A 22,935-nucleotide genomic window follows, 5' to 3' on the forward strand; every position below is an offset into this window, starting at 1 on the left:
CATCCCGGAGCATGATGTCTTGGAACTCTTTGAGTAGATCCACCATTGCTTGCCCCATCGGAGGAGCGACTTGACCTACAGTGATTTGGAACTGGACGTAGACAAGTGCACACATGGCACCCTTGCGAGCAGTCATGATGGTAGTCATAAGAGCATAGTTGGTGGTTTCCACCTAAATTGGTTTGCCTTTCTGAGCATATGTCAATCTGGCTGGTGGTTTGCTTTCCCTAGTAGACCGTTTGAGCTGCTGTGGCACTGCTTGGGGTGTTGCTGGCAATTCTTGCTCTTCTTCATCAACCTGTTCTGTAGATGACTGTGAAGTCGATGCTTCTATCTCCTGTGTAGGTGAGGTTTTCCATTCTGATTCCTCATCAAAGATTACATCTCTGGAGATAATGACTTTGCGGTTGATGGGATCATACAATTTGTATGCTTTGCTTTCTTCACTGTAGCCAACCATGATGCATTTGTGTGACTTCGCATCCAATTTTCTACGATGATCATCATGTATGTGGGCATATGCAAGCAAATATGCGGAGATGCCCAATGCGTGGCTTGTGTCCAGTGAATGCTTCATAAGGAGTCATACCTTGTATCGACCTGCTTGAATATGCGAGATTAACAGAATCCCTGGTATGCTCTGATCACCGTGTATCACAGTGGGCTCAGGTAAACCTTGCACAATAGTGAAGGTGTCTTGCTACCAATCAGGCGTCGATAAATGCTCACGGAAACACTAAATCCCAAGGATCATGTCGCATCCCATCAAAGAAGTCAAAATAAAATCCCGCGTAAACATGGCCTTTTGAACTGAAAAAGTGAAATGAATGGCCTTATTGTGAGAAGGAGAGAGTGACAGAGCAAGAGAGCTAAACGTCAAATTGCAATAGATGAAGTCACTAATACAAGAAGAGGGAAAGGTTTTGTCTAAATGACAAAACCTTATCCTTCACTAACCGTACTTAGTGAACTAACTGTGGTTAGGGAAAAAAACCTCAAATGAGGGAAAAGTGCCCCTAACCTACTTATTACATTACATTGGTCAATACTAGAATATAATAATACTTCTAACACCCCCCTGCAGTGCCAATGTCATGTACAAGGAAATGATCAATCACCAAAAGGAGATAAGTTCAAGGCACTGGATAATGCCTCAAACTTTTCACGTGGAAGTGATTTCGTGACAATGTCTGCAACATTGCCATGTGTTGACACATAGATCATACTGATCTCTCTTGCATGCAACTTCTCTCTGACATAGTGATAGTGAACCTCAATGTGCTTCGTGCGAGCATGAAACACAGGATTCTTTGCCACTGCTATAGCACTTTGACTATCAGTGACAATCGCAAAAAACCCTCCAATGAAAGATGAAGATCAACAAACAAACAACGCAGCAAAACACATTCAATTGTCGCTGTGAAAGCTGCCCTGTACTCAGCTTCACATGAGGAGATAGCCACTGTAGATTGTTTCTTCCTCAACCAAGAAATGCAAGCATGTCCTAGATAGAAACAATTCCCACTGGTGGACTGCCTAGTATCATAGTCTCCAGCCCAATCTGAGTCACTGAAAGCATTCATCTGCAAGTCACCCCCCCTCGGAAACATCAAGCCAAAAGACTTTGTACCTTGCAAGTAACGGAATATGCATTTTACAGCCTGCCAATGCATAATCTTTGGGCTGTGCATATACCTGCTCACCTGAGAAACTGAAAACTGAATATCAAGTCTTGTATTGCAGAGCTAAATGAGGCATCCAACAACCTGGCTATAGAGTGTGACATCAATTGATTCACCCGCATCATGCATTGTAAGCTTCAGCCCCGGCTCCATGGGACTCCACATAGGCTTGCAATCATGCATGTTGAATCTATCCAAGAGCTTTTGAACATACTTGGACTGAGACATAACAATGCCACGTTTCTCTTGAATAAACTGGATCCCCAAAAAGAAATGTAACAAGCCCAAGTCTGACATATCAAATGTAGCTTTTAATTGCACTTTGAAATCTACAAATACTTCCTCATTTGATCCAGTGAGCACCATGTCATCTACATAAAGAATGATGACCAAAATATCCCCCCCAATCCTTCTTGATGTAGAGGGTGCTCTCAATTGGACTATTGTGCAACCCCTTGCTGGTTAGAAAGGCATCAATTTTTGCATACTATGCACGAGGGGCTTGTTTCAGCCCATACAAAGCTTTATTCAGCTTGCATACCTGGTGTGCATTTCCTGAAATTTCAAAGCCCGGAGGTTGTTTGACATAAACCTCTTCCAACAAGTCTCCATTAAGGAAAGCTAATTTAATGTCCAACTGATGAACATTCCATTCAAAATTTGAAGCCATTGCTATAACTGACCTGATGGTGGTCATTATGGATGTAGGAGCAAAAGTCTCCTCATAATCTATGCCCTTTTTCTAAGCATTTCCTTTTGTAACTAGCCTTGCCTTGTACCGATCAATGGACCCATCTGGCTTTCTTTTGACTTTGAAAACCCAACGTGTACCTATGGCATTCTTACCTGGTGGCAAATCCATGACATCCCAAGTCTGATTTTTGTGAATGGACTGCAATTCATCGTGCATGGCATTCATCCAATGCACATTATCCTTTGCTTCTTCAAATGTCTCAAGCTCCTCCTCATCAAGAAGAGTACCTGCATAAGCTGATTCAACTGAAAGAGCCTCCCCCATGTGCCTTACTGCACTACGAGTCCAGCCAGGCAATGGAGCTTAAAGCTTACTCTCCTTGAGAGTCTGAAGCAACCAATGCGGGACTGTTCTGGCTGCATGTATCTCTTGAATTTCTTGCCTGACAACTTCATCCACACCCTGAGGTTGGACTAATTCAGCGGGGGGCTGAATCTGTACATGTGGATCTGGCGCAGGTTGCTGTAAATTCTGAGTTTCAGCGGGGGAACCAAATGCTATAGGAAGCATCCCCTCAAACACATCATCTGGAGAGGCTAGAATCTGAAATTCAGCATGTGTATGTGCAGAATTTTCAGAGAATATAACATCTCTACTAACAAAAATCTTGTGTGTAGCAGGATTGTAGAGATGATAGCCTTTGCTTTATGAGCTATATCCCATAAAAATGCATTTGAGTGCCTTATCTGACAACTAGTGTTTGAACTCCACAGACACGTGGGCATATGCAACACAACCAAAAACTTTGAAATGGTCCACTGAAGGCTTTTTCCCATGCCATGCCTCACAAGGAGTGATTGTCTTGAAAGCCTTTGTAGGAGCCCGATTTAAAAGATAGTTGGCACACATGAGCCCTTCCAGCCAAAACCTTGAGGCAACTTCTTACTTGTGAGCATGCATCTATCCATTTCCATGGCGGTGCGATTCTTTCGCTCAACTTTGCCATTCTGTTGAGGTGTAAGCCTCACTGTAAGCTGATGCATGATGCCTTTTTCTTTCAAGAATGTTTCAAATTCATGAGACATATACTCCCCCCCTCGATCTGTTCGAAGTGTTTGTACCTTGAGTCCTGTCTCATTCTCAACCATAGCCACAAAGTGTTTGAAATGCATAAACACTTCTGATTTTGCCTTGAGACCATAGACCTAAGTGTAGTTAGTAAAGTCATCTATGAATGTAACAAAATAGAGATAACCCCCAAAAGCAAGAGTCCTCATGGGACCGCAGACATCACTGTGAATAAGCTGTAATTTCCGTGTAGCTTTCACTGCACCATCCTTTTTGAAGGGAAGTCTATGCATTTTGCCAAGAATGCAGCCTTCACATGCATGAGGAGGAGGAGACTCCAAAGGAGGCAATACATCAACCATATCATGCCTCTGAAGTGTCATTAAGCTGCCATAGTTCATGTGCCCATACCTGGCATGCCATAACTCCGCATTCTGCATCGCAATAGTGGGAGTGTTAACTGATAATGCAAGATGGGATCTTTTTTCATATAGATCAAGCTGAAAAAGACCCTGATACAAAGTGCCAGACAGCATCAAAGCATAGTCATTTTCTTTGTCTCTGACTGCATACTTGTCATCATCAAAAACAACCTGAAATCCTCCTCTATTGAGTGAGGACACTGAAAGCAAATTCTTCTTTATCCCTGGCACATAGAGTACACCTGAAATTCTGAAATCTGTGCCATCAGTGGATGTGAGAATAATGTCTCCCACTCCACACACTGAATAAGAAGAAATATTCGCACAAGTTACCTTCTTCTTGGTGGGTGAAGAAAGGAGAGTTACAAACAGACTCTTCTTGGAAGTGATGTGCTTTGAAGCTCCACTGTCAAAATACCAAGTATGAAGTGTCTCATCAACACTAAAGGAGCATTCATCCTTTAAAGAATCGTAACTGCAAGTCAAGAAAGCATATAGGTCATCATCTTTAGTGGCTGTAATATCAGAACTACCCACTGAAAAATATGAAGTGCAAGACAGAAAGGCATAGTGCTCTTCAACCAAGTTGACTGCAACATCTCCTCCATCATGAGAATGTGGAACTGATGCATCTGACATAGCCATACCGGAATCCCTTTTCTTCTCTTTGGCTATGCGCTTCTTACACTCTCCAATATAATGACCTCGCTTTTTGCAATAATGACAGATGCCCTTCTTTTTCTGCTTATTTGTATCACCCTTTGCCTTATAAAAAGGCTGTCTAGAATCAGCTTTATGCTGATGTGTGGGCTGATTGGCATGTGGCTTTTGCTGCCCTTTACCCTTGGGCTTGAACTTGGAGAGCATAGCATGCTCGCCAGCCCGGGTTGCCATATTTCTGCGAGTTTGTTCCTCCTGCAACAGAAGTCCTACCAACTCGTGAAAGGAGAGAGGATTGCTGCCTCCCCTCAATGACAGATTCAGCGAGGTGTGGAAACCAAGATAGGACTCATGGTGATCATCTCTGAATCCGGAATGACTTCATCAATATTCAGCAATTGTTCCCTGAGGTCCTAAAGCTTTGTGAGGTGAGAATTCATGGAATCTCCCTCCTCCATATGTGTATGGGAAAGTTCTCACTTCATAAAGGAAACCCTGGCATCATTTCTTGTTGCAAACATACTCTCTAGTATCTCCCAAGCTGCCATAGATGTCTTGCATGACCGAATATGAGGTATAATGAACCTCTTGACAGAAAGAGAAATTACTGAAAGAGCTTGTGCACCTCTAGAGTCCCATCTTTTTCTGCTCTGCTGTGGGAGCTCCTGGAGCGGCTGCTCCAACCACCTGTGCTGCATTTGTACCGGTGTAGTCGTTGTATCTGGTCTTGCTTCATCTCCATTGACATAATCCCAAAAATGTCTGCCAACCAAGATGTTGCGAACCATGAAACTCCACAAGGAGTAGTTGGTTCCATCCAACTTATCCTCCTGTGTGAAAACCCCGAACACCTCATTGGAGTTGTTCCGAGCCATTTATACCAGAAAATATCAAAAATTACAGCAGGCTGACCAAGTGAAATCCCTTCCTGGGATAGGGGATGAGCATTTTTTGAGCGAAATCTTCCGAGCGTCCGAGCGAAGGAAAAAAAATGCTTCCAACTATGCATAAATATGGCAAAAATCGATCAGAAGAAAACATAGTTTCACTTAAAAATATGCAAAGTATTATAGCAATGCCTATTTTATACAAAAATCTTTAGGTGAATCTGTAGGAATGGTGAGAGCATAATGGGATGGCTTTTGAAGAAACCCACATGTAGAGTAGACTTCTCTATGAAAATTTCCTTATGATCCTTCTTACAACTTTTACTTAATAGGGGGTGACATTGAAAACCCTCTCTCAACCTATCTTCACGAAAGAGTTTCTTCAAAGAAAACTCATTGAAGCAAGCCATCCAGGTAGTTTCGCCAGCGAAACCCCTTTGAAGCAAGTCTCCCAAGGTAGTTTCGCTGGCGAAACTACCTTGGACAGCACTTTTAAAAGTGACATAACTTTCATATCCAATGTCCAAATATAGTCATTCAACCACTCAAATTGATCGGAACACCCCATTTGAGCACATCTATGAAGTTATATTTTGGAAAATCTTCCATATATAGTATTAAATATTACATTTATTTTATGAGAGTGATATATAAGCCCAAGTTAATACTTATTTATAGTAATTTAAACTTCTTTAGAAACATGTCCATAAATATGCTATAAAAACACTAAAAAGATATTGCCATATGATATAAATGTGTTAATAAGTAATTATATATGCATAGTATTATTACATTGAGAGTGATTATGAGGAATGTTTCTTAAAAAAATCAACACTTTTTTAAGGTAATAACAGGGGTACAAAGGGATGTCTCTAAATAAGAAAATTATGTTGTGTAAAAATGAATGAGTGACTAGTCTGTATATTTTTATGATAAAGGAATCTAGTTCTAGTGAAAATAAAAGTGTAAAAACCATGTTTCCGAAAGAAAAACATTTTTAAAAAGCTCTTGAAAAACACGATCGGATAAACCTGCTCATAGGTTTTTGCTCGTAAAATTGACGCATCCCCTGGGATATAAAATGCACAAGTAAAATCTGCCAAGAAAAATCTGCCCACAGTGACAAATACTGTCACGGCCTGTCAAAGGCTCAGAATGAACTTCAATTATCCTGCAAATGCTCTCCAATGTCACTCAAAAATACCTGCAAAACTTGCCAATGTCTGCAATGTCACTCAAAATGAGTCCAAAATTGCCTGCAACAGTCCCAAAATGCTTTTACACTGCCAAATTGCATCCGAATGCCAAAAGCTCCAATTTCTTCAAGGAAATTGCATCCAAAAGAGGGCAAATTGCTTGAAAGCCCCAAAGATGCAAGATTGCTGTGTAAAGCAAAAAGCCCCAAATTTTTGCAAGAAATTGCAACAAAAGAAAGGGGCGAATTGACTAAAAACCCCAATTTGCAATTTATCTATAAAAGAAGTAGATTCTACTGCCAATGGAAATCCCCAAGTGCTCAAATGTCACTCAAATTGAGTCCAAAAAACCTGCAAAGCTCCAAAATTGCTCTTCTTCTGCAAAATTGCAATCTAATTGCAAAAGTCCCAATTTGTCCCTAGAAATTGCGACCAGAAGAAGGCAAATTCAACAGAAGCCCCCAAATTTCACCAAATGCCCAAATTCTCACCAAATGTGGTCACTGTTGACCACCCACCTGCTATAAGTCATAGCCAAACAATGGCTTCCTGCGCAATGCACCTGCAAGAACAAGTTACAAGAAAACAGTCACACAGCTGTACGATGCAGCTGACTGGAGCTTTACGGATCTATACAGCTGGTTGTACGACATTGTAGGACTGACTGCGCAGGACTATCCGGATTGTCAGCGCAAGTACGAATGGCAAGTACAGACTGGCGTAAGAGTACCGTACGGACTGTACGGAGAGTCAGCGCATGTACGATATGGCAGTACAAAGAAACTACAGGTACGACGCAACTTGTACGAAATGCATTCGGACGACTTACATACGGACTGGCATCGTGTGTATGGACGGAGTGACGCCTGCAGTACAGAAGTCCGTACGTTGTACGGATGGGATGCAAACTATATGACTCACGTACGCTGTACGGATGGAGAACTGTACGGCGCTCGTACAATTGGTTGTACAGACAACGAGTTGTCGGACTACGAGCAGGAAGAGCTTGCGGGCAAGGAGCAGGGAGCTAGGCAGGAAGCTAGGAACAGGATCTTACTGCTCTGATACCAAATGTGAGAAGGAGAGAGTGAGAGAGCAAGAGAGTTGAACGTCAGATTGCAATATGAAGTGACTAATACAAGAAGAGGGAAAGGTTTTGTCTAAGTGACAAAACCTTATCCTTCACTAACCGTAGTTAGTGAACTAACTGTAGTTAGGGGAAAAAACCTCAAATGAGGGAAAAGTGCCCCTAACCTACTTATTACATTACATTGGTCACTGCTAGAATATAATAATAATTCTAGTGAGGCACCAAGGTGCACCCCACTGTCTTGGCAAGCTGAGGGGAGATGGCATCTTCTGAACTCCCCATATCGAACAGGACAATAAACTGATGTCCGTTAGCTATGCCGTACACTCAAATAAGCACCTTCTTTTGATCTGAGAAATCGCCCTCCTTACTACCTTAAAAGACCTCCGTGGGAACGGTGTTCAAAGCAAGGAAGACAGCATTCGTACCTGAGGATGAAAGCAGGGCTGAAAGAGCCAATACATTGGCAACGGACGAAGTAGGCACTTTCACAGCCTTCTCGGCAAGCCGCTTCGGACAATCCTTCTTGCCGTGCCCAGCGATGTGGTGGCAATGAAAGCAACGATGTTCTTGGTGGTACCGCTTCTGCTCGTCGGGCTGTAGATAGCCTCGCGTAATGCCCGCTTTAGCCTTCTCATCCGAAGTCATCTTGGGCTTGGACTCCTTCTTTTGACCAGAGCCTGGCCGTCTTTCTTTTGGACTAGTTGTCCTTCTTCAGATCCTTACCCGCTGTGTTGTTTGACTGCTGCAGGGCTTTGGAATCTTCTCGACCTACTTGGGCTTTCCCCCGTTCAACATCATCTCTTGATTGTGTGCGAGAGTCAACGCCCGCTCGTAATCCGACGGGTTGAAGTTCCGAATGGTATAACGCATGTTCGTGTCCAATCCTCGAATGAATTGCTTCATCTTGGCACTCTCCGTCACACCCAACTGCTACGCCAACGTGATGACCTTGTTACTATATGTCAACACAGGCAAACCATTCTGGGATAGACGAGAGAACTCATCCTCTAGGTTAAGCATATATTGGGATGGGAGAAAACGGGCTTTGAGCTCGGCCATAAACATTGCCCAAACGAAATTCGCCTTAAACGTTGTTGGGTTAGTATGCTTACTAGCCCAATGTTGCCACCAGGTCACCATCTCACCCGTAAGATGAGGGGCTACGAGGTGGACTTTATCTTGCTCATCTTGAATCCGAGCTAACGGAAAATGAGCTACAAACTGATGAATAAATTGCAAAATTTCAGAATGGTCACACTTACCATCATACTTAACAAAATTGGGAGTGGACCGAGTGAGTGGTGTTACATTTGTCAATGACAAAGCTGTGGCGGTGACGGCTGTTGCGCTCAAACTTACCTGCATAGCGGCTAACATCTGTTTGTGCTAGAGAAGATCGCCTCTGAGTCTAGCTTTTGTTGCCTCTCTGCCTGGGCAAGCTCTGCGCGTCGCAATGCCTCATTTTTGCATTCCTCACGCATCAACAGGAGAAGTTTTTCAAAATCTGTGGTTCCTCTTTCTTCAAGCAGCTTTTCTGCTTCTTTTTCCTCCAAACGTTGTTTTGTCTGGTCCACCTGTCTTCTGCTTTCTTCCAGCTGGGATGAATGTTCTTCGAGTTGCTGAAGGAGGACCCGCTTCTGCTCGAGAAGGTTCGCCATCACGTCTTGAGCACTTGGCGGAAGCGTATCTTATTGGTAGTCTTTCTCCTCTTCAAAGTCTTCGAGGTTGAAATCTTTTCCGGACCCTTCCACGGCGCTTGATTGTGTGTCCTTTCCGGATCTCAACACAAATATACACTCGCGGTAGTCAAGCTGGATACAGGAATTAGTGTTGTTTACCATAGAGAGAGAAAGGAGATGAGGGTAGAGAGAGAGTAGAGTCGACAACCGATTGGGTCCCTATACCCACTGAGGACCCCCTCTCCCAATCAGGGGAGAATTTGCTTTATACTTGGAGAACTGAGAAATACAAAGAACACTCTCAGACCCAAAAACCTGAGAGGCAACCGACCAATACCGAGACCTTGATGCTATCCACACTGACGATGTAGGACGCTTCTGCAAGGCAAGGGAGAGGCTTGTGATGTCCACCGAAACGCAGGGTTACTGCGTGAGTGAGAGAGTGAAAACTAGGAGTGATAGATCCTATAGGAGAGCATGGTTGTTAAGAAAGTGTCTTATGATAAGACACTTAAGACACGTGTATTACCTTAAGACACCTTTAGACACTCTTTGTTTTTTTTTTTTTGGTGGGTTGGGTGTAACAACAAACATCGAGTTTGACTTAACCATGCTATCATTGATGGTGACTTCGAATCCAGCAGTGGCAGTGACCTCGCAGATTCGGATTAGGATGAACTTTGAGAGATTTAACTCTTGAGAGTCAAAAGTTTCCTTTCAATTATATGTATCGAGATGCATATTTCATTCATGTCACATGTGATTGACAGGCTGTTGCCATGATAATTATGTGTATTGATTAATGATGTTGGTATATAATCTATGTAGCCCTCTAGGCTCTTGTTAAGTTGTTTATCTAGATTTTTGAATATCAAGATTCTATTGTCAATTTAAATCTTTAAAGTTGTGAGTCGTGACTTGCAAGCTCTTGAGTTGTGACTCTTAACTTGCAAGATCTTGAGTAGTGAGTCTTAACTTTAACTTTTAAGTCTTGAGTACATTGTCTAAGTGCATTGTTACTTCTTGCATTAAGTGTAGCTTATTGTACTTATAGAATCAAGCAGCTAGCTATGCTAGCAAGTTGTACACTTGTATAATTATACATATATTGATTAAATATTTATTATTACAATGACGAGTCTTACGTGTCTTATCTTTAAGACACTTTAGACACTCGTGTCTGAAGCGTGTCTAACATGTCGTGTCTTAACGTGTCTTACAACCATGTAAGAGAGCTGAGAGATGACTGAAATATAGAGCTGAGAGTGAGCTGTGTAAAGCTGTAAAAGATAACTGAAAAGAGCTGCTGAAACAGACCCCAAACCTTACGCCGTTCACTGTCCCGGCTCCCATCTGATGCACTGCGTGAACACCTCCCCAAAGGGCTGAACTGATGCCAAAGGCTGAGGCTGGTCAGAGGGCCACTGAAGGTGAGTGTCAGGGTGTTCAGAGGGGGCTGAGGAGGAGCTGTAGGAGGCTGAAGTGCTGGGAGAACTGAATGAGGAAAGAGGGCTTGGAGGCCCCCTATTTATAGGGCTTTTGGGGTTGGTTGGCTGGCTCCATAAATGGCAGCCCTAGGCCCCATAAATGCCATCCCTAGGCCCCATATATGCCAGCCCTAAACCCCATAAATGCCAGCCCTAGGCCCCATAAACGGCAGCCTAGGGAGGGGTGCAGGGTAGCCTATAAAGGCAGCCCTTCCCTTGCCATTCTCTTCACTTGTTCCAGCCTTGAGGGGGCCCAAAAGGGCTCCTATCCTAGGCTGTACCTAAACCTATCCCTAAACCTAAGATGGAAACACTACCCTACGGTTCTCCAGTGGGTACTAGTGAACAAGGACTGATCTTCTGACTTGACCTAACGCTAAGAGACCGACTTACGTAGCTTGTGCCTGACTGTCCCTGGACAAGGGCTCACAAAGGGGTCACAGCATACGACAAAATCTCCTATTAGGGAACTATTACGCACTTGTCGATGTAGCCAGTGTGTCACTAAGAGAGTGAAGAGTTCAATGATCATTTAGCAAGATTTCACTCTCTTATTCAACAACTCTCAAGCTTGAAAAGCCTACCTGATGATGACGATAAAATGGATGTCCTTATGAAGAGTATGCAAGTGATACCACGCTTTGAGCAAACCCTTGAAGTTCTACACCTTGCCACTACCACGTTTGATGATATGGTGACTCTACTTGTTGAAAAAGACCGCCGTAATAAAGATGTGATTATTGCCTCTGCTGGTGATCATGCATTTGCTTCCACAAGCAAATGGAAGACCAATAAAAATATTATTTGCAGATTTTGTAAAAGAAAAGGACATGTTGAAGCTCATTGCTTCAAGAAGAAGGGGCAAAAACAAGAGAAGCACCATGCCAATCTCATTTCTCAAGATCAAGCTGAACCTGAAGAGCCCCCTACAAAGACACATGCAGCCACTGCTAAGGTTCACGGCCTCTCTCTTGAGAAACATTACGGCTGGGATTCTTGGGCTTTCTGGGCCCTATATGATGTGTCTTTTTTAGTTGAGTCGATAAAGGTTCTCTGCCTTGAGTAGTCCCTCTCAAAAGATTGTATGTAGAGTCAAGAAGGATACTCTACCCAAGGGTTGTCCCCCAAAAATGATTGTATTGTCTTTTACTTTGGTATGATTGTATTGGCCACCCAGTTCAGAGTAAGGGGGGTGACGAGTGATGTTCTACCCTTGCCGATTGCAAGCTGACTCAGAAGTCACTATCATACAAGAGGTGTTGGATAGTTGGACTTGCTCTTTGCAATATTGCGGTGGAGGGGGGATCGATCTACTCTTTGCGTGTCAGGTCTCACACTCTTTGCTCTGAAGGGGGGTGTTGGAGAAATCATAGCGGGGGGTGTTGGAGAAATCATAGCCAAATAGTGAGTTTTGGTGAGATCTAGTAGTAGTTCTATGTGTGAGTGCCACGTGTCACTTTGCGAGTTATCCCATATACATTTGGTACTATGAGTGTGTGTGCCTATTCTATAAAGGCTTGTACTTCTCATGTCACATCAATGAATGAAAGCCTCAAGCTCTTTTAGTCATATGAGTACTTTGTCATTTCGTTATGTTTTCATTTGAGTATCATTACCTGTCTCCCTAGCTTACCCTCTCTCTCTCTCTCTCTCTCTCTCTCTCTCTCTTCCTCAACACCATGTTTCTAACAGCCACCACGAGAGCTAGCTAGCCTCAAGGTCAAGACATGCGTCCATCACATGCCTCTTCCTCTAGCTGCTACTCTCTCAGGTCTACGTCCAAAGGAATCTCCAAATCCTCGGACCCCAATGATGAGCCCCTGGCTCATACTTATCGGCCTAGCATTCGCTATCTTTAGCCGTTAACCCTAACTTTAGGCGTCATGCATAAAGTAGCAGTACTTCACTTAAAGCCACGCTTTCCCTATTAGCTCTGGGCTGGCAAATTAATTCCCCTATGTTACCACACCCTGACATCTAATTCTTTTGCGTCTAGACTATAGTGTTTGAGTAAAACGACATTAATGTTCCTATTGCCAGCAAACTCTCCAATCCCAATGCTATACCAAAGGATTTGAGCCTAATGACCTACATGGAGAAAAATGTTTCACCACCATATCTAGCGTTGGGATTGCAAACAACCAAAACCATTGCCATCTTGGCCTTGAGCCTTAATCGCTACCGATTAAATGCAACTCACTCCCCCCCTTTATCAGCCTTGTTATTGCCTCTCTCCATCAAGCTCAGCAATGATCATGTAGGTAAGTCCTCAGTATGACGCTATCATATCTCCAACATCATGTAGAGATAAATGCCTTGGTGCATCCATCTCCTCACATGATTTTGTTCTAGAATCTATAATAAATCCTTTGCCATGGAGTATATCAAGCAACGATCAACATATCAATCATTAGGACACTACAACATCAATTCAATTATGCCATAGTGCATACTACTTGGGTAAAAACACGCTATGGTGTATGTACTATTGGCAAAAATGTAGTTCTATAAATTAGCACTATTTCAAAAGAACTCGAGTTAATGCATATACAAATTGTCATGCACAAGCGTGAGACAAACTTAAGATACATTCAACAGAATCTTTTCGAATCGTTATGGGTTCTAGCTTTGTCTTTCATTTTTGGGCGCACATAGGTTCAGGATTCTATCAACCACCTCATTCTCAATGTGACCTGCAACCACCTCATTCTCACTGGGACCTCCTCACTAGTTAAGGATTTTGTCAAACACTAGCACGTCGGCCAGCCGGTTGAACTTTTCTTCCAAACAAAGAACAAGTGCATCTGGGCTAGAGAGTGGATGTTGGCTGGAGGGCTTCTAAACCAAAAGGTGACTATTTGACTCTCTCTCTCTCTCTCTCTCTCTCTCTCTCTCTCTCTCTCTTTTCTTCTTCTTCTTAGACTTTTACCTCTACATACGACTTTTGCGAACTACAAAAGGTGAGTGACTCTCTCTCTCTCTCTCTCTCTCTCTCTCTCTCTCTCTCTCTCATCTTCTTCTTTTTTGAGTTTTTCCTTTGCATACAACTTTTACATATGACTGAGCCGTAGCTTTGTTTGTTAACATAAAACATGTCTCCAAAGAAAAACCTGAGGTCACCAGGAAAGATTAGCAAATCCAAGAAAGAGCCTCGGATCCTCTTTCCATCAAAGAGAACTGTAACAAGGAAAAGGGGAAGGGCAACGGACTTCAAATTCTTTCAATTCCAACTGGGGTGAAGCCTAGGTGGGAGTTTGTCCTTAAAGCTAGGCAAAAGTCTACCAGGACATGGATGAGTGGATGCAAGACACCTGGGTCACCCTAGACAAGTTAAGCTGACGAGGCTATCACATTGGAAACCTCAAGAAAGAATTTTATGAAGACTTTATTTTTGTATATAGAAGGATATACCAGACTGAAACAGTCATGAACGGTGCACATTGTATTGGCTCGAGCATATGCTATATCTATTCACAACAGTGAGGTGGATTGGGATGATTTTGCCTACCACCATCGAGAAACCAATGTGAGGAGTGCTAGTTAGGACAGCACCTGTATTAAATAGGAGCATGCTGCGGGAAACCCCGTTGGACGGCTTCTTACAAAGGAACATCCTGTGAAGACGAACCTTAGTACTACATTGTGTGAGACACTGACTAGGAGATCAACAAGCCGTCTTATCTAATTGGAAGATAACGGTGGGGAAGGAGAAATGGCGATTAAGGCCTCAGAACTTGTCACGAGGACGAATTTACGGTGACTGCCCTAGCCTTCAAAGGACACTTCAATGCAATTAATTCCATGGGCCAAGGCAAGGGACTGAAGTTTAGAGAGGGGTAAAAATCCCTTTAGCTAAAAATAGCTCCAGGAGCCACATTTGGCAAGCTGGCTTGTGGGACAAGGCAAAAAGTCAAAATTTGTTTTGAGGCTTATTTGTGGACAGCAGAAGAACAGGGAGAGGTAAGTCAAGGCTATTCTATCCCATCGCCTTGCTGATTTTTGACTACTAGGATAGTCTGCGAACTGTTGGTGGGTTGCCAGAAGCTCAAAAACAAAATTTGTTTTTTTGCCAAGAGCCTCCAGATTAATTCTATTTTTTATGCATGCCTACTGTTCATGCCTTCCCAAAGGGCCAAATCTAATTCGCACTTCTTCTAGGAGCCTTCCAAGCCAAGCTCCTATCAAAATCGCACTTTTCCAGGCAGTTTGGAGCTTCCAGGCAACTTGATTTGCTTCCAAGGCATAAGGATTTGCTGAGTTGCACCTGCCAAAGGCTTTCCAGCACTGCCAAACCTGATTTCGTTGTTCTAGATCCACTCCAAGGTCACCAGGCAAGCTTCTAGCGTGCCAGATTGGTACCAGACCCATTTTGTCTACCAGGATTGGATTGCCAGGAGCCGAAGGGTGCTAGAAGGAAATCATTTTTGCTATTTTTCGCCTCTTCTAGGGCTGCCCTTGCTGATTTCACCTGCAATGCTTGAGAACAGCTCCAAACAAATTCGCCTTTTTGCTTATTGCTGTTTCAGGCTTCCGAGAGCCTTCAGATCACTCAATTGCTTCCTAGGTCTCCTACTGCCTCAGAATCTTCACATCCTATTGCTTTGTTGCAGCTAGCCTTTCTGTGTGCCACGAACAGCTTACTGGTCTTTGTCCTGTCAGGACTCCCTTGAAGGATATCAGAGCTGCCAGGTTAGAACTATCAACCAGAATCGGAAGAAAAGCTGCCATGGGATATTGCAGTAGACTGGGATGCCTTTCTGAAACTAAAACTAATGCATAGCAGGACGGAAGTGCCTGCGAACAAATTATTCAGTTGGCTGATTTTGAGCTGATGCACAACAGTGCTTTTCTTGTATTTGGATGCCTTCTGAATAAATGACAAAGAAATACCGAAAGGGGCGCTAAGTTTAGGGCCAATCTAGTGTCTGGTGCAGGACTAGGGCAATCTAGCTCTTGGGTGTTGTGTTCTAAATTGTTTTGGTTTGTTGTGGGAAGTTCTAAATGGCAGGAAATTAAGTATTTGCTGGTTATTTATTGTTCACGGCCCTTTGGTGTTTCCGGAGGCTGGTTTCGAAACCTTCTTTGATCGTGAGGCTCCCTGATTCAACTTTTGTTTTGGGATCTTCAAGCTTCTTTGTTTCAGCGCTACTTTCAATATTACATTAGGGCTGCTTCACTTCTATGGTAGAACTTTTTGCTATGAGTTAAATACAGTCTTGAAAACTTTCCCAATTTGGCCAACCCCGGGGCCTTGTTTTAAAAATTCTTAACACTGCCTTCCACTGAAGGCTTTCTCCCATGCCATGCCTCATAGGGAGTGATTGTCTTCAAAGCCTTTGTAGGAGCCCGATTTAAAATATAGTTGGCACACATGAGGCCTTCTAGCCAAAACCTGTGAGGCAACTTCTTACTTGTGAGCATGCATCTATCCATTTCCATGGCAGTGCAATTCTTCCGCTCAGCTTTGCCGTTCTGTTGAGGTGTAAGCCTCACTGTACGCTGATGCATGATGCCTTTTTCTTTTAAAAATGTCTCAAATTCATGAGACATATACGCCTCCCCTTAATCTGTTCGAAGTGTTTGCACCTTGAGTCCTATCTCATTCTCAACCACAGCCACAAAGTGTTTGAAATGCATAAACACTTCTGATTTTGCCTTGAGACCATAGACCCAAGTGTAGTTGGTAAAGTCATCTATGAATGTAACAAAATAGAGATAACCCCCAAAAGCAGGTGTCCTCATGGGATCGCAGACATCACTGTGAATAAGATGTAATTTCCATGTAGCTTTCACTGTACCATCCTTTTTGAAGGGAAGTCTATGCATTTTGCCAAGAATGCAGCCTTCACATGCATGAGGAGGAGGCGACTCCAAAGGAGGCAATGCATCAACCATATCATGCCTCTGAAGTGTCATTAAGCTGCCATAGCTCATGTGCCCATACCTCGCATGCCATAACTCCGCATTTTGCATCGCAGCAGTGGGAGTGTTAACTGATAATGCAAGATGGGATCTTTTTTCATATAGATCAAGCTGAAAAAGACCCCGATACAAAATGCCAGACAAAATCAAAGCATAGTCATTCTCTTTGTCTCTGATTGCACACTTGTCATCATCAAAAACAACCTGAAATCCTCCTCTATTGAGTGAGGACACTCAAAACAAATTCTTCTTTATCCCTAGCACATAGAGAACATCTGAAATTCTGAAATCTGTGCCATCAGTGGATGTGAGAATAATGTCTCCCACTCCACACACTGAATAAGAAGAATTATTCGCACAAGTTACCTTCTTCTTGGTGGGTGGAGAATGCAAAGATACAAACAGACTCTTCTTGGAAGTGATGTGCTTTGAAGCACCACTGTCAAAATACCAAGTATGAAGTGTCTCATCAACGCTAAAAGAGCATTCATCCTTTGAAGGATCATAACTGCAAGTCAAGAAAGCATATGGGTCATCATCATTAGTGGCTGTAATATCAGAACTACCCACTGAAAAATCTGAAGTGCAAGGCATAGTGCTCTTCAACAAAGTTGGCTGCAACATCTTCTCTATCATGAGAATGTGGAACTGATGCATCTAACACAGCCATACCGGAATCCCTTTTCTTCTCTTTGGCTATGCGCTTCTTGCACTCTCTAATATAATGACCTGGCTTCTTGCAATAATAACAGATGCCCTTCTTTTTTTGCTTATTTATATCACCCTTTGCCTTATAAGAAGGCTGTCCAGAATCAGCTTTATGCTGATGTGTGGGCTGATTGGCATGTGGCTTTTGCTGCCCTTTACGCTTGGGCTTGAACTTGGAGAGCATAGCATGCTCGCCAGCCCGGGTTGCCATATTTCTGCGAGTTTGTTCCTCCTGCAACAAAAGTCCTACCAACTCGTGAAAGGAGAGAGGATTGCTGCCCCCCCTCAATGACAAATTCAGCGAGGTGTGGAAACCGAGATAGGACTCAAGAAGAGAGTTCAAAGTGGTGGTGATCATCTCTGAATCCGGAATGACTTCATCAATATTCAGCAATTGTTCCCTGAGGTCCTGAAACTTTGTGAGGTGAGAATTCATGGAATCTTCCTCCTCCATATGCGTATGGGAAAGTTCTCACTTCACAAAGGAAGCCCTGGCATCATTTCTTGCTGCAAACATACTCTCTAGTATCTCCCAAGCTGCCATAGATGTCTTGCATGACCGAATATGAGGTATAATGAACCTCTTGACAGAAAGAGAAATTACTAAAAGAGCTTGCGCATCTCTAGAGTCCCATCTTTTCTGCTCTGCTGTGGGAGCTCCTGGAGCGGCTGCTCCAACAACTTGTGCTGCATTTGTACCTCTACCCCTGCCTCCAACCGTAGGAGTGACAGGTGTAGTCGCTATATCTGGTCTTGCTTCATCTCCATTGACATAATCCCAAAGATGTCTGCCAACCAAGATATTGCAAACCATGAAACTCCACAAGGAGCAGTTAGTGCCATCCAACTTATCCTCTTGTGTGAAAACCCCGAACACCTCATTGGAGTTGTTCTGAGCCATTTTCACCAGATAATCTCAAAAAAATACAGCAGATGGAGTTGCTCGTGTGGCTGTATGGACAGGCGCAATACGGATGGTGCAGGTACGGAATGCAGGCTGTATGGCCACCACGAGTCTGCTCGTGCGGCTGTACGGCAATACAAACGAAAGGCGCAAATGTACAACGGCGCAGATGTACGGGCTAGCGCAGGTGCTGTACGGACAGCAAGAGCTTCATGAGCTTGAGAGCTGAAGCGTGGGCTGTACGGCTATACGGAATCAGTCCGTACAGATTGTACCGACAGGCTGTACGGACGGGAGCTGGGAGCAGGAAGAGCTTGCGGGCAAGGGAGAGAGCAAGAGAGTGCTGAACGTAAGTTGCAATAGATGAAGTGAGAAAAATACAAAGCAGGGAAAGGTTTTGTCTAAGTGACAAAACCTTATCCTTCACTAACTGTAGTTAGTGAACTAACTAAAGAGGGAAAAGTGCCCCTAACCTACTTATTACATTTCATTGGTCACTGCTAGAATATAATAATAATTCTAACATAGCAAGCATATCAGATATGTAAATAACTTGCATGTAGAGCAAGCAACACAGCAGTTGGTGGACTTCAACAGCTGCAACAACGTGATTTCAAGGTTAATTCCAGAGTCTCTTTGGTGATTTCAGTAGCATATTCTGGAAATATGTGTTGTCAAAGTACTCTTTGGTCCTTGAATTGGACGATTGAAGGCCTTCTAATGAGCAGGGAGGAGGCTTCACTAGAGAGGCATTCAACGCCTCGTTTACTATGAGCCATCAAAAAGACAAGGTGGGTGGAACCAATTGAAGGCTTAGTGTCAAAGCCTGAGGCGCCATCTGCACAAGAGATGCTATGATTCATGAAGACTCTAGAACTCAGGATTCCTAAGTACAACTCTACTGGGACTAGGAGATATCAGAACACTCAGGACTTATGGAAGAAAAATCTCAAGGGGAAAGGTTTACGTGGAGCAGCCACTGGATTGCCCTACCCAAAAGTGGAGAAAAGAATATGCATACTTCACAAGTTCGTGTACGCCCCAAGGGCTTGGTGACAACTACTTCAGAAATGGGGGCAAGAGGATGGTCATCATTCTATTATAAATGACTTGATCATCACTGGTGACTGCACCTCGATGAGTCACTGGAATGGCAGCACATATTTACTCAGATATCTTAGAGGCACATGCAGGTATGGACCCACTTATCAGACAACTACCACCCTAGGCAAGTATCGTATTCAGGAGATTGGGATTCCAGCTTGGAGACTGATTAGGGCTATTTTGAACAAGCTGTCCAGTGCCTTTTATAAAGGCCTGGAGCAGGTCAGATCTGGACAGACGAACCCTGAATGAGCCAACCTGCTCTGCCATTGGGCTGACAACGAGTAGCTGGTTGGCCTGCTAAAGGAGGGGCAGACAGCCCTCCCCGTTCCTATAACAAGAGGGCCTTTGTCTTTTATTCACCAATCTCACTAACCTTTATCTCAAGGAGTAAGAGCAGTAAATTTCAAGGCATCCAGCCCCCTGTAACTTATAGGCAGCTTCGCTACTTACTTGGAGCAATGTTTTATATCTTCAACCCACTTGTTTGGTGGAGCTTTTATAGAGCATATTCTGGCTGTTATATAGCCTTGAGAACAACAGGGGTACGATCAAGAGATTCTTATTAAGATGTAGATGTCATCATGGGAATGATGGTGAGAGAACGTGTTCTCTATCACAAACATCAGGACTGACCTCAGATATGACAGTTCCAGAAAAGCAATGTCTGAACCTGAAACTTGGGGAAGTGTCATCCTTCCCATGGGCCAGACACATGGTTTGTACCAATTGTGAACAGAGATCATAATCAGAAACCTCCTTCGTTTCGTTCCTTTTAGGGCTCAAAACTTAGTTCAGGTCCTTGAAATATTGGAAGTTAAGGACCCTGGTTAGGTTCTTCAACATCGCCAGTTACTGGAACGAATAAGCCGAAAGCGGTAGCGCAAATAGAGAAGTCTTCCCACGTCAATTTGATAAAGGAGATGCGAACCGGCGTCGCGTTGCTCACCCGTATTAAGCGAGTGACGGGGACCCCGCAATCCGAACATGGAGCCCCGTTCTCAGCCATATTCTTGCCGCACGCAGGGCACAAAGTCATGTGGCGGCAACAACTGCTATATAGGTCGGAAGTCGCTCCACAAGAGCTGCAACAGGGCTTCAGAACGAGCTCGGAGGGCATCATCGTGTTCGCGCTTTTTTCGACTCTCTGTGTCTCTCTCTTTCCTTGCAGCGTTCACTAGTATTTCTTTCGGAGTAATTCGGTGTTCGCTTCTTCAAATCCGCTGTTCGGATTGACCCATTTAAATTCGATCAACTTTGTTCTGCCATGGCCCGAGTTAGGGATCATAGGAATTAAATTTAAGGTTTATTTCTAGATCTTAAACTTTTGATAAATTTTACGAAATTGAAATTTCAATCAAGAGTATGATTTGATCATGTCCTCGTCTCTCTCTCTCTCTCTCTCTCTCTCTCTCGCTCGCTCGCTTGCTCTCGTTGGAAATGTTGACTATGGTTCTCCTTCATGGGGAGGCACATTTTGTCTAAGTTTGAAGGGGTGGTGACAGGTGTGTTGTGATTGGAGGTTATGATCTAGATTGTTCACTACTGCGATTGGTCCTCTCTCGAGCTAGCACATCCATCCCCCCAAGAAGGGGGTGCCACATTGCATCACCCTCTGAGTCCCATGTGCCACCTCCTCTCTCTCTCTCTCTCTCTCTCTCTCTCTCTCTCCCCTCTCCCTCCCTCCCCCCCCCCCCTCTCTCTCTCTCTCTCTCTCTCTCTCTCTCTCTCTCTCTCTCTCTCTCGCTCCCTCTCGTTGGAAATGTTGACTATTGTTCTCCTTCATGGGGAGGCACATTTTGTCTAAGTTTGAAGGGGTGGTGACAAGGGTGTTGTGATTGGAGGTTATGAACTAGATTGTTCACTACTGCGATTGATCCTCTCTCTCTCTCTCTCTCTCTCTCTCTCAACCTTGTTAAGAAATGGATCATCATTACTTAGTGATTCTAAGTGGTGATTCTATGTGAGAGGTACATCAGAGTGGGTGTCTAAGGTTCTAGTCATATGCTAGGAAGGACAAGTGGACTCTTCCATTTGCATATTTAAGGTCTTATATATGAGTGTGTGAGACATCTACGTGACTTGTAATCCCTTTGTGAACTATTAATATAACCTTCATGTTTCTTCGTGACATCTTGCCTCCATCTCTCATTCCACAATTCACTTTAGCTTCTCCCTAAATGTTTAACATGGTATCAGAGCTTTCTTTCATTTAGGGAGAGCTTGAGAGAGAGAATCCATTGCCTTGTAAGAGAGAGAGAGAGAGGGATAGAGAGAGCACTTAGAGGATTATTCCTCATGAAATGGCCTATTTCATGATGAAGTTCCACATCTATGGCCATCATTCTGCTGACCCGTATGGGATGCAACAAACTAGCCACATCATAAGAGAGTAGCATGTGCCTTATTTTGATCACTAACTTATTTAAGGACATCAATAATTATGAATATGCTTGTTGTCGCACACGTCGTGTACATGCTAGTTGATAATTGCGTAGGGGAGCTAAGAATGCTACAACAAATAGATGATGATGTTTTAGAATACCGGGATTCATGCTTGCTATTTTGATTTGCATGGAATAGCCATACCACTCTTAGCTTTGGCATAAGCTATGGAAATGACGTCAATCAATGCCCAAAGCAAACCAACACAAGCAAAAATATATCCTCATCTGACACAATGGAAAAGGGCCTTAAACCATATCTGCCTATACGCAAATCTTTGTTTGAGGAGTTGTTTTTCTATTTTGTGGTAAGCTTTTTTGGATCGACTTTGTGAAACTTGTTCTTTGCATCATCTCATGGCGTGCTCTACGTGATAAGACATGAAGCTCTTTTCTTTTTTTTGAATCAATCTGCAAATGAGGATCCATTCTATGACTTCTTGAGAACTCCTACAAATTTAAACATTCGTGATGACTGAGTAATCAACCTATGTTGAGTAGATTGATGCTCTCGCTAAGGTTTATCTATGTGACGAGTTTTGAAGAAGCCTATTCAGAACAACTCGCATATCAAATCCCTCCATGTGATTATTTCTATTTGTTATTTGAGGCATGAGGCTTGGAAGGAAGGCATATGATTTAAGAATTGAGCCGCTCAATTTTTCCAAGAAGATCTATTTAATTGCTCCATTGTTGCTCTACTTTTGTAATGAATAGAGAGAATAGGAGCAGCATAGCAAGACTCAAAAGAGCAATCGCTGTCGCATGAAAAGAGCCAGGGAACACCAAACCAATGTCTTCTTTGCAATGTTCTTGCTAAGGCTTTGTTGAATTGACACATAGTCTCTAGATTTTTTGTTCTTTTTTGTGTTTTGGAGGGTTCTTCTTCTAAGTCAACCAAACAAATGAGTGATCCCCTCTCAAAGTCATTTACAAAATTCTTATATTTCTTTGTGAGAACTAAAGGGCCTTGTATTGTTCTAAG

General features: G+C 43.3%; 1 protein-coding gene across 1 annotated transcript in view; it reads right to left on the reverse strand.

Annotated features, from left to right (window-relative positions):
• RAP74 (transcription initiation factor IIF subunit alpha RAP74) overlaps positions 1-20,783 on the reverse strand; it is a 131,621-nt gene extending 110,838 nt beyond the window's left edge. Inside the window, exon 1 of the mRNA XM_087391654.1 lies at positions 20,456-20,783. Coding sequence (XP_087247780.1) covers positions 20,456-20,629 — 174 coding nt within the window. The 5' untranslated portion in view covers positions 20,630-20,783. The remainder of the gene's footprint in view (positions 1-20,455) is intronic.
• Between the last annotated feature and the right edge of the window lie 2,152 nt (positions 20,784-22,935).

Source organism: Dipteris shenzhenensis, chromosome 20 (genome assembly GCF_047967505.1).
Source record: "Dipteris shenzhenensis isolate YYH24624 ecotype China chromosome 20, Dip_SZ_1.0, whole genome shotgun sequence".
Taxonomy (NCBI): Eukaryota; Viridiplantae; Streptophyta; class Polypodiopsida; order Gleicheniales; family Dipteridaceae; genus Dipteris; species Dipteris shenzhenensis.